Source organism: Oncorhynchus nerka, linkage group LG27 (assembly GCF_034236695.1).
Source record: "Oncorhynchus nerka isolate Pitt River linkage group LG27, Oner_Uvic_2.0, whole genome shotgun sequence".
NCBI lineage: Eukaryota > Metazoa > Chordata > Actinopteri > Salmoniformes > Salmonidae > Oncorhynchus > Oncorhynchus nerka.
The window spans coordinates 17,355,466-17,368,335 of NC_088422.1; the positions used below are offsets into that span (position 1 = coordinate 17,355,466).

Here is a 12,870-nt window from a genome sequence, read left to right on the forward strand (position 1 = left end):
GGTCGACGACATCCGATCCTCGTTTGCTAAGTCAAACGACACCGCTGGTTCTGCTCACACTGCCCTACCCTGTGCTCTGACCTCTTTCTCCCCTCTCTCTCCAGATGACATCTCGCGTCTTGTGACGGCCGGCCGCCCAACAACCTGCCCGCTTGACCCTATCCCCTCCTCTCTTCTCCAGACCATTTCCGGTGACCTTCTCCCCTTACCTCACCTCGCTCATCAACTCATCCCTGACCGCTGGCTACGTCCCTCCCGTCTTCAAGAGAGCGAGAGTTGCACCCCTTCTGAAAAAACCTACACTCGATCCCTCCGATGTCAACAACTACAGACCAGTATCCCTTCTTTCTTTTCTCTCCAAAACTCTTGAACGTGCCGTCCTTGGCCAGCTCTCCCGCTATCTCTCTCAGAATGACCTTCTTGATCCAAATCCGTCAGGTTTCAAGACTAGTCATTCAACTGAGACTGCTCTTCTCTGTATCACGGAGGCACTCCGCACTGCTAAAGCTAACTCTCTCTCCTCTGCTCTCATCCTTCTAGACCTATCGGCTGCCTTCGATACTGTGAACCATCAGATCCTCCTCTCCACCCTCTCCGAGTTGGGCATCTCCGGCGCGGCCCACGCTTGGATTGCGTCCTACCTGACAGGTCGCTCCTACCAGGTGGCGTGGCGAGAATCTGTTTCCTCACCACGCGCTCTCACCACTGGTGTCCCCCAGGGCTCTGTTCTAGGCCCTCTCCTATTCTCGCTATACACCAAGTCACTTGGCTCTGTCATAACCTCACATGGTCTCTCCTATCATTGCTATGCAGACGACACACAATTAATCTTCTCCTTTCCCCCCTCTGATGACCAGGTGGCGAATCGCATCTCTGCATGTCTGGCAGACATATCAGTGTGGATGACGGATCACCACCTCAAGCTGAACCTCGGCAAGACGGAGCTGCTCTTCCTCCCGGGGAAGGACTGCCCGTTCCATGATCTCGCCATCACGGTTGACAACTCCATCGTGTCCTCCTCCCAGAGCGCTAAGAACCTTGGCGTGATCCTGGACAACACCCTGTCGTTCTCAACTAACATCAAGGCGGTGGCCCGTTCCTGTAGGTTCATGCTCTACAACATCCGCAGAGTACGACCCTGCCTCACACAGGAAGCGGCGCAGGTCCTAATCCAGGCACTTGTCATCTCCCGTCTGGATTACTGCAACTCGCTGTTGGCTGGGCTCCCTGCCTGTGCCATTAAACCCCTACAACTCATCCAGAACGCCGCAGCCCGTCTGGTGTTCAACCTTCCCAAGTTCTCTCACGTCACCCCGCTCCTCCGCTCTCTCCACTGGCTTCCAGTTGAAGCTCGCATCCGCTACAAGACCATGGTGCTTGCCTACGGAGCTGTGAGGGGAACGGCACCTCAGTACCTCCAGGCTCTGATCAGGCCCTACACCCAAACAAGGGCACTGCGTTCATCCACCTCTGGCCTGCTCGCCTCCCTACCACTGAGGAAGTACAGCTCCCGCTCAGCCCAGTCAAAACTGTTCTTTGCTCTGGCCCCCCAATGGTGGAACAAACTCCCTCACGACGCCAGGACTGCGGAGTCAATCACCACCTTCCGGAGACACCTGAAACCCCACCTCTTTAAGGAATACCTAGGATAGGATAAAGTAATCCTTCTCACCCCCCTTAAAAGACTTAGATGCACTATTGTAAAGTGGCTGTTCCACTGGATGTCATAAGGTGAAAGCACCAATTTGTAAGTCGCTCTGGATAAGAGCGTCTGCTCAATGACTTAAATGTAAATGTAAATGTAATGAAACGCATGAAGTGACGTCCTGCATAACTCTGACGATAGAGATAAATGTGCACAATTGTTTTGCATGGAATTATCAGAAATGTGTAGTTCTGACTATGCTTTTCAAGAGGTGATGATATTACAACCACATAGTTAACATTTATTTAACAATCACTTGAAAACTGTATCCAGTGCTTTTAGCGGAGCTGGGGGACTCCTTGCCTCCCAGAGTCTGGATCATCTGGTGTGAATGGTAGTTGATTAAAGGGTATTGACGTAAACTAGTAGGCTGTGGTAGAAGGCGTGTAGGTAGCTGTGGCTCCTGAGGACAGAGGACAGGGCCCTCTTGGGTTAGCAACGGTGCAGAATCACAGCCTCCTGATATGGCTTAGGCCTCTACAGCTCTAAGCAAGTAGGCATACACAAGTGTGAACACACACGCACACACAAACACACAGCAAGAGCTCACCCATACAGCTAGCAAAGCATCCCAATGATGTAACGATTAGATAGAGGACTTGAGGTGCTATTAGCTCCTGTGATCTGTCAATGGTCATCTAACTTAAAGTGGAACTGACAGCGTTATAACTACTTTGCAGATATGAAACAAACAGACAATCATAATTTCAGTCAAAAACATCAAATTTCCAGTTTATGCTATGGCACTTTCTAAAAACATTTTCTGTCAAGCGAGCACTTAGATATGGTCATTTTCACGTTTTCATAAATTCTTAGAATGTTTGGAAATGACACATACTAAGGCATTTGTGAAAATTCTACAGCAATAAAGAGTGGGAAAGACGGCGACGCGTTTGAACAATTAATAGACACTGCAGTAAATAAAACCAGAACCGGAGTCTATGCAGACCGGTGCGCTACAGCCAACCAGAGCTACAGTAAGCCTTTATGCAAACAAGTCATTAGCCACGTGGACCTGCCATCATTCACTGTGAACTGGACTGTGTGTTTACAGGCAGTAAGGCCTGCCATCATTCACTTTGAACTGGACTGTGTGTTTACAGGCAGTAAGGCCTGCCATCATTCACTGTGAACTGGACTGTGTGTTTACAGGCAGTAAGGCCTGCCATCATTCACTGTGAACTGGACTGTGTGTTTACAGGCAGTAAGGCCTGCCATCATTCACTTTGAACTGGACTGTGTGTTTACAGGCAGTAAGGCCTGCCATCATTCACTGTGAACTGGACTGTGTGTTTACAGGCAGTAAGGCCTGCCATCATTCACTTTGAACTCGACTGTGTGTTTACAGGCAGTAAGGCCTGCCATCATTCACTTTGAACTGGACTGTGTGTTTACAGGCAGTAAGGCCTGCCATCATTCACTTTGAACTCGACTGTGTGTTTACAGGCAGTCGCAACATCGTGACTTTAGATCATTAGAATACATTCGCCAAAAGCCACAAAATACATCTGAATGGATTTCTGCAAATATATAAACACCACGGGAGTCCTCTTAAATTTGGGAACTTTACAGTTGATCTGGCCCATTATGTGGTTCAAAGAGCTAACTCCCCTGTCACAGAGGATGCAGTGCATGCTATGGTTGTACCAGTATCATTGTCTCTTTCAGTCTCTCTTTCCTTACTGGGAGGGATCCTACATTCCTGCAGTAATATAAGAGGGGGCACCTTTCCATGCTGGACCACCTCACCCCCCTCCCCACCACCCCACGAAGGGGACAGGGTTGGGGCGGAGTGAGGGATAACGACCGTGCGTGTGTGTTTTTAACGGAGCGAGCGTGTAAGTGAGACGAGGACAGGGACAGACAGTACACAGAGATCCTTGCAGGTGGAGCGGCTGGACAGACGAACGATGTGCCATAGAAGCCAGACAGAGACACCTCCAAGGCCAGGGGCATGGCCACACTTACCAACATCACCCGTATCCACTCAAAGTGCCAGGAAGCCAACATATCCTCGAGGATATGGCTTTCAGGCAGTCGCCCGTCCTCCGAAGGGCCGGGTCTAGGCACCTTGTGGGTCAGAATAGATCAAGAGTTTTTTTTAACCAGGGACACAATGGAAGGGTTAAAACAAGGCTGAGAAGCAGACATCTGGGGGGAATAGGAGTGAGAGGGGTTAAAACAAGGCTGAGCAGCTGACATCTAGGGGATATAGGAGGGAGAGGGGTTAAAACAAGGCTGAGCAGCAGTCATCTGGGGGATATAGGAGGGAGAGGGGTTAAATAAAACAAGGCTGAGCAGCAGACATCTGGGGGATATAGGAGAGAGAGGGGTTAAAACAAGGCTGAGCAGCAGACATCTGGGGGGAATAGGAGTGAGAGAGGATAAAACAAGGCTGAGCAGCAGACATCTAGGGGGAATAGGAGAGGGAGGGGTTAAAACAAGGCTGAGCAGCTGACATCTAGGGGATATAGGAGGGAGAGGGGTTAAAACAAGGATGAGCAGCTGACATCTAGGGGATATAGGAGGGAGAGGGGTTAAAACAAGGCTGAGCAGCTGACATCTAGGGGATATAGGAGGGAGAGGGGTTAAAACAAGGCTGAGCAGCTGACATCTAGGGGATATAGGAGTGAGAGGGGTTAAAACAAGGCTGAGCAGCAGACATCTGGGGGATATAGGAGAGAGAGGGGTTAAAACAAGGCTGAGCAGCAGACATCTAGGGGATATAGGAGGGAGAGGGGTTAAAACAAGGCTGAGCAGCAGACATCTGGGGGATATAGGAGAGAGAGGGGTTAAAACAAGGCTGAGCAGCAGACATCTAGGGGGAATAGGAGGGAGAGGGGTTAAAACAAGGCTGAGCAGAAGTCATCTGGGGGATATAGGAGAGAGAGGAGTTAAAACAAGGCTGAGCAGCAGACATCTGGGGGGAATAGGAGGGAGAGGGGTTAAAACAAGGCTGAGCAGCAGACATCTAGGGGATATAGGAGGGAGAGGGGTTAAAACAAGGCTGAGCAGCAGACATCTAGGGGATATAGGAGGGAGAGGGGTTAAAACAAGGCTGAGCAGCAGACATCTAGGGGATATAGGAGGGAGAGGAGTTAAAACAAGGCTGAGCAGCAGACATCTAGGGGATATAGGAGGGAGAGGGGTTAAAACAAGGCTGAGCAGCTGACATCTAGGGGATATAGGAGGGAGAGGAGTTAAAACAAGGCTGAGCAGCAGACATCTAGGGGATATAGGAGGGAGAGGAGTTAAAACAAGGCTGAGCAGCAGACATCTAGGGGATATAGGAGGGAGAGGAGTTAAAACAAGGCTGAGCAGCAGACATCTAGGGGATATAGGAGGGAGAGGGGTTAAAACAAGGCTGAGCAGCAGACATCTAGGGGATATAGGAGGGAGAGGAGTTAAAACAAGGCTGAGCAGCAGACATTTTTTATTTTATTTTATTTATTTCACCTTTATTTAACCAGGTAAGCAAGTTGAGAACAAGTTCTCATTTACAATTGCGACCTGGCCAAGATAAAGCAAAGCAGTTCGACACATACAACGACACAGAGTTACACATGGAGTAAAACAAACATACAGTCAATAATACAGTAAAAAAAACAAAAAAAAAAAAACAAGTCTATATACAATGTGAGCAAATTAGGTGAGAAGGGAGGTAAAGGCAAAAAAGGCCATGGTGGCAAAGTAAATACAATATAGCAAGTAAAACACTGGAATGGTAGTATTGCAATGGAAGAATGTGCAAAGTAGAAATAAAAATAATGGGGTGCAAAGGAGCAAAATAAATAAATAAATTAAATACAGTTGGGAAAGAGGTAGTTGTTTGGGCTAAATTATAGGTGGGCTATGTACAGGTGCAGTAATCTGTAAGATGCTCTGACAGTTGGTGCTTAAAGCTAGTGAGGGAGATAAGTGTTTCCAATTTAAGAGATTTTTGTAGTTCGTTCCAGTCATTGGCAGCAGAGAACTGGAAGGAGAGGCGGCCAAAGAAAGAATTGGTTTTGGGGGTGACTAGAGAGATATACCTGCTGGAGCGTGTGCTACAGGTGGGAGATGCTATGGTGACCAGCGAGCTGAGATAATGTGGGACTTTACCTAGCAGGGTCTTGTAGATGACATGGAGCCAGTGGGTTTGGTGACGAGTATGAAGCGAGGGCCAGCCAACGAGAGCGTACAGGTCGCAATGGTGGGTAGTATATGGGGCTTTGGTGACAAAACGGATAGCACTGTGATAGACTGCATCCAATTTGTTGAGTAGGGTATTGGAGGCTATTTTGTAAATGACATCGCCAAAGTCGAGGATTGGTAGGATGGTCAATTTTACAAGGGTATGTTTGGCAGCATGAGTGAAGGATGCTTTGTTGCGAAATAGGAAGCCAATTCTAGATTTAACTTTGGATTGGAGATGTTTGATATGCGTCTGGAAGGAGAGTTTACAGTCTAACCAGACACCTAAGTATTTGTAGTTGTCCACGTATTCTAAGTCAGAGCCGTCCAGAGTAGTGATGTTGGGGATACATCTAGGGGATATAGGAGGGAGAGGGGTTAAAACAAGGCTGAGCAGCAGACATCTAGGGGATATAGGAGGGAGAGGGGAAAATAATCCACCTGATGTGTTAGAAAAAATGCAAACAATGTGGCACACTGCTGAACAAGACAATACACTTTCCCCCCCTCCTTTTGGTTTTTTTCTTTCCCTCTCTATTAGCCAAACATTATTAAAATGCAGTTCCTCTGAGCATCTTTGGGGAAAAAAAGGTGGGTGAAAAAAATACATGAAAAAAATAGGCCCAAAAGTGAAAAGCGTATTTTACAGCGTGAAGCTTTTCATCCTTCAGAGGCAGGGAGAAGAAAAGAACTCCAAGCAGCTCTAACTTCTTTTCCCCCATTCTCCTCTGCATTAAAACAAACCCTGAACGTGTTACCTGAGGACACGCATGGCGAATCACAAGTCCAATAGCCCCAGAGCAACTTTTCAGTCACACTTTTTAGAGTATTAAAAATAACCCCCCCGTACTCTTTAGACCAATTACATCAGAGCGTGCAGCTATCGGCAGATCTGCGCGCTGCTGTGACTCTGGCGGCTCCTGCTATCTGCAGATAAGCACCAGCTCCCTCCATGCCCAGACCCACACTGTCACAATGCTACCCGAACCAGGATCAGATCTTGCAGAATTACACAGTGCTGAGAGGTTACCTGCGTTTTCCTCTCTAATGTCAGGGAGACAGGGAGAAAACAGATGAAGAAAGAGAGGGAAAGGGAAGGGAAGGATAGAAAGAGCAGCACAGAAACAACGAGAGTACAGAGGGAGAGAGAAAACAAGAGATAGATGGAGAAGAAGAAGAGCGAGAGAGAGAGAGGGGTAACGATAGATGTGAAATGAGGTGCAGCGTATTAAGGTTCTGCTGTTAAGCCCAGGGGTCATAGGAATGGGAGTGTGTTGCTATGGTGCCCCGGGTGTTGACGTAGCAATACAGCAGTGGTTAATACCCAGGCACCTGCCAGGCCATCGATAAACACAGAGCTGCTATCAGGCTGCCACAGCTGCCTTTGCACCCTCATTAGATCCTCCACGTGGTAATGGCAAAGAGATTAGCAACTTTTTATTAGTAGATAGAATCTTCCTATTCTCGCCTAAACAGCATAGCAGTCATATCACTTGATTTTCTTCTTTCTCTCTGATTGATTGTCAGGCGGAACCCACTGAAAGTCCCCATTGATTTCTTGTGTTTTTAACAAAACACAAGAAATTAACAAGACAAATAGTGTTTTTACGTGAATTATACTGAACAATGTTGCAGTGGGTTCCCTGTGTGTGTGTTCCCCGTCCAGTAGGGTGTGTGTGTGTGTGTGTGTGTGTGTGTGTGTGTGTGTGATTCTCCTTCTGGGAGAGGGATGATTAAAAGCCTGCCTCAGCACTACAGAGTTGAAGGATTAAAATATAAAGAGATGACTAGAGAGAGGCAGTTTTTCATCTTTCAAGAGATCCTTACTTTAACTTAGCATATTCATCACAACTGAATCCCCATGGATGTTAGAATGAATAGTAGAGAAATGTCTGTGTTATTCACACTGTGCATCTGTCTATACAGTAATGCCTAGGAAGCATATTGGGGAAAGGGGATAGACAAGTGTTTAACAATCAGAGAATCTATACTGTACATACACCTAATAATACATTTAGTTTTAGCCTAAAGAAGAATGTTTCAAATGTTAATGAGTCAACATAGCAAGAAACAAACAATGCTTTCTAGAGACGATACCAATCAGGTACCTCACTGTAACATGTGACCTACAGCAGACAAACTTCTGTCCTGGTATGTTTCCAAACCAAGCCTGGAGTGTACATACAGGCCTGTATATGTACCATACACATTCAAATACTCTAAAGGACAGAGAGAGTACACCCAGTATCACACAGAGAGAGACACAGGGAGGAAGAGAGAGACACCGGGAGGAAGAGAGAGACACCGGGAGGAAGAGAGAGACACCGGGAGGAAGAAAGAGACACAGGGAGGAAGAAAGAGACACGGGGAGGAAGAGAGAGACACCGGGAGGAAGAAAGAGACACAGGGAGGAAGAGAGAGACACAGGGAGGAAGAAAGAGACACAGGGAGGAAGAGAGAGACACAGGGAGGAAGAGAGAGACACAGAGAAGGGAGAGACACCGGGAGGAAGAGAGAGAGACAGGGAAGGGAGAGGAAGAGAGAGACACCGGGAGGAAGAGAGAGACACAGGGAGGGGAGAGGAAGAGAGAGAAGATGGAATGGGATGAAGATAGAAAAAGGTAAGGGGAGAGAGTGAGAGAGAGAGAGAGGAAGGGAGAACGCTGACATCTGTAGTAGAGGTGTGTGAGTGTGGTAAGCTTGTGAGCAGGACATGATTGCAGTGTGTGTCCTATCTGGCTATCGGTGGTCCTAAGGCGAGGCGAGAGCTACTCCAGTGACCAGCCATGGTAGTGAGTGTAATCTCAGAGCTCCTCCAGCTCGCTTTCGCTCCCCCTCCCCCTCCACCCTCTGGGATACAGGGCTATCACACACATCACAGCACAGTGTGCGCATACATACACCACACACACACACACACACAAACTAAGACACAGAAACACACAGACCCTGGAGGTAACTACCTTACTCCAGCTCTGGACAGCAGGCCGTGTAAGACAAGGCTACAACATCATTCAGCCCCTACAGATAATACTGTTTACTCTGTCATATACCTACACCTGTACAGTATGTCAGCTTCAGATCGACCTATACGTTTTCATCAAATATTGCAAGCGGTATGTGCATTTGTGTGTGTGTGTCTGTCTGAAGAATGATGTCTGTTTATTAAGCATACATGTGTGTATTCTCTCTTTCTCTCGATGAGTGAGCAGACGGCGGTGTGTGTGTCGACTGGGAGTGCGGTGGCGGCGTGTTCGCCCCCTGGATCCCCTGTGGTGTGGGCCTGTCTGGTAGGTGACAGGCAGGGGCCCAGAGAGATATGGACGCAGGGAGGGAAGCAGGAAGGGAGGGAGGGAGGCAGGCATGCAGGAGGAGGATGCGGACGAAGATGAGGAGGAGGAGGAGGGAAACACAGAGTTGATCTCCATTCTTTCTTTTCCCCTTCAGATACCATCTTGGGTTTAACAACTGAGCCGTCCACATCAATTAGCCTGGACTTTGGACTTACGAGAGTAAGTGACTAATATCAGCATTGGCTCAGAAGAAAGACACTTTTCACGATTGCCCAACAATCTGTTAAGTGAATACGCATGTGGCGGCCTATGCAAAGCCCTCAAGGGGTCCTTTCCCCAATGAAAAACAGGTGCCCCACTTTTTTGCCATGTAATACCCAATTTAGCCCTGGGAGCAAAGGTTATCCAGCTAATAGCTAGCTGCCTAGTGGCGTACAGGGAAGAGCAGAACACACGGCCAGAACTGAACATCTGGGACGGATTGCACATACTTGCAACATATGCTTCAGGTTCAATTAAAATGAGGCCTCGGCCCATTTATTAATCTTTTTTTCTACCTCCGAGTCGTAAAAAAAAGGCCTCCTCTGACCTGACCTTAATATTTTACAATTTGAGCAAAGAAAAGAGGTAATGAGAGTGTCAGGTCACTTCAATTCCTAACAGAGGGAGTAGTAAAGACATTTGTTCACCCTCAAAACTCCATTTGATGTGCACTTAACCAGGGATGAGGGGGAAAAAAGAAGGTTTGGGAATAAATGAGAAGGGGGGGAATGAATGGAGGCAGGAGGGTGGTTGGGGGAGAGAGATATTGGAGAAATAAAGAAGAAAAATACCCCCTTTCAACTTCCCTACAGCTCAAATGGAATGTTTACAGTTGAGGGGAGCAATAGATCAAAATGTATGAAGCCAGAGTTGGTCAATACAAGCCTTTGTGGTCGCCTTGCTATCCGGCTCCCCAGCCCTGTGTGCAGAAAGAGGAGGGCCCTCTTATGTGAAATAATCAGCTAAGGACTCAATCTGACATTGGCCCCGAGCTGCAGCTCCCTCATTTCAATATGAAAGTTGAAATGCATTTCTTTCTATAATGTGCACCTTTTCAAACGCCTGTTTTCTTTCTGAGGGGAGAAAATGCAGAAAAATAAGAGGAGAGAGATATAAAGAGGGGAAAAGTTTCAAGGTTTTCTAACGCACATCTTCAATTATCGCCCCGTACATTGTAGCCTTGGAACTTCGCTGCCACGGAACTTTTCCGTCAGAACCACTGGAGGACAATGGGGGATGGAAATGCAGAGACGCATGTGGACTGACTACTCATAATCATAATATCGTCTTTTTTAACCCTGTGAACTCACATTGGCACTTAATTCAAAGCCTAAAATAACTCCTCTCAAAATTAAGAGACTTCAGGCTATATCATTTTAGATCTCAAATTGCTTAGTCAAACACCCCATAGAATTACCATAAAAATAACAGACTGAACAGATTTTGCCAAAAGTGGTGCCAAGAGATACTAAACGAAGCAGATGAAATTCTAATTGGTCTTGGTGTTGGACACAGAACAACCAAGAAACGCCATTAGTCCCAAGTGTGTAGATAAAGCACACCGTGCCACGCAGGGCCGTTCACCTCATAGGAAGACAGAGGAAGAGTAAATAGCCGTACAGCACACTTTACTTCTGAAATAAAACAGAAGGTGGGGAATGGTTACTTTAGATTTGGTTGAGTCAATAGGATTCTGCTATGTTGTCTTTTGTTTATCCAATCAATGTATTGAGGTGCTATGGAAACCCTGTGGCCAGCTGATAATATCAAATGTCAGATCCTGTACTGGTGAAGTTGAACCATGGACTATTAGGACTAGAAGGGACCAGGAAGTTACAAGCTGGTATGGCTACTCACTGCCACTGTGTAAACGAGCCAGCTAACCACTAAAGCAGCCACCTGTTTTTACCTGATATCTGCTGTTTTATTACTTGGACAATGAGAAGATCGAACCCGGGTCTGGAGTGATGCATCTATCTTTAACGAGTGCGCTGAGAGACGAGAAGCAAATACAGGGAGTGTTTTAATAAATAAACAGAATAATAAACACGAAACCCAAACAACGCACCGACATGAAACAGAGTCAATAACCCCTGGGGAAAGAACGCGGGAACCTGTCACGCCAACTGGGGCGCGGGAACCTGTCGAGCCGGCTGGGACGCGGGAACCAGTCGAGCCAGCTGGGGTGCGGGAACCTGTCACGCCAACTGGGGCGCGGGAACCTGTCGAGCCGGCTGGGACGCGGGAACCAGTCGAGCTGGCTGGGGCGCGGGAACCTGTTGAGCCGGCTGGGACGCGGGAACCTGTCATGCTGGCTGGGGCGCGGGAACCTGTCGAGCCGGCTGGGGCGCAGGAACCTAACAGACCGGCTGAGGCATGAGAGCCTGGCAAGCCGGTGGAAGCAGGGAAGTCCGGCGATCCAGCAGAGGCATGAAAGCCAGACAAGCCAGCTGAGGCAGGGGAGCCTGGCGATACAGCAGAGGCATGAAAGCCAGACAAGCCAGCTGAGGCAGGGGAGCCTGGCGATCCAGCAGAGGCATGAAAGCCAGACAAGCCAGCTGAGGCAGGGGAGCCTGGCGATCCGGCCGAAGCATGAAAGCCCGACGAGCCGGCTGAGGCAGGAGAACACGGAGATCCGGCTAAGGCAGGGGAGCCTGTCGATCCGGCTGAGGCATGAGAGCCCGATGAGCGGGCTGAGGCATGAAAGCCTAATGAGCCGGGCTGAGGCATGAGAGCCTAGCGAGCCGGCTGAGGCATGAGAGCCTGATGAGCCGGGCTGAGGCATGAGAGCCTGACGAGCCGGCTGAGGCATGAGAGCTTGGCGAGCCGGCTGGAAGATAATCAAGGAATTGATGAAGTCCAGGTGAGTATCATGAGGTGCAGGTGCGCTTGACGATGGTGACAGGTGTGCGGGATAATCAGCAGCCTGATGACCAAGAGGCCAGAGAGGGAGTATACGTGACACTATCACTGCGATGCAGTGCCTTAGACTGCTGCGCCACTCAAGGAACCACTCAAGGAACAATGCAGAGAAATAGAGTTAAGAAAATATTAGAAAAGTATAAAATAAAAAGTAACATTAAATTAACATTAGCGAGTCTATATACTGTACAGGGGGTACTGGTACCGAGTCAATGTGTAGCGTTACAGGTTAGTCGAGGTCATTTGTACATGTAGGTAGGGGTGAAGTGACCATGCTTAGATAATAAACAGCAAGTAGCAGCAATGTAAAAACAAAGTAAAAAGTCCATGTAAATAGTCCGGGTGGCTATTTGATTAATTGTTCAGCAGTCTTATGGCTTGGGGGTAGAAGTTGTTAAGGATCCTTTTGGTCCTAGACTTGGTGCTCCGGTACCGCTTGCCATGCGGTAACAGAAAGAACAGTCTATGACTCCGTTGACTGGAGCCTTTGACAGTATTTTGGGCCTTCCTCTGACACCCCCTAGTATATAGGTCCTGGATGGCAGGAAGCTTGTCCCCCAGTGATGTACTGGGCCGTACGTACTACTACTCTCTGTAGCACCTTACGGTCAGATGCCGAGCAGTTGCCATACCAGACGGTGATGCAACCGCTCAGGATGCTCTCGATGGTGCAGCTGTAGAACCTTTTGAGGATCTGGGGATCCATGCCACATCTTTTCAGTCTCCTGAGGGGGA

The 12,870-nt window shown here is 48.2% G+C and overlaps 1 protein-coding gene across 3 annotated transcripts in view; it reads right to left on the minus strand.

Moving 5' to 3' along the window:
• LOC115116358 (multiple C2 and transmembrane domain-containing protein 1-like) overlaps nucleotides 1-12,870 on the minus strand; it is a 255,296-nt gene that overhangs the window by 48,577 nt on the left and 193,849 nt on the right. For 2 of the 3 annotated variants that reach the window (XM_065011417.1, XM_065011416.1), the window contains exon 17: nucleotides 3,674-3,775. The exons of the other annotated variant lie outside the window; for it this stretch is intronic. In XM_065011417.1, coding sequence (XP_064867489.1) covers nucleotides 3,674-3,775 — 102 coding nt within the window. The remainder of the gene's footprint in view (nucleotides 1-3,673; nucleotides 3,776-12,870) is intronic. 3 annotated transcript variants of the gene reach the window in all.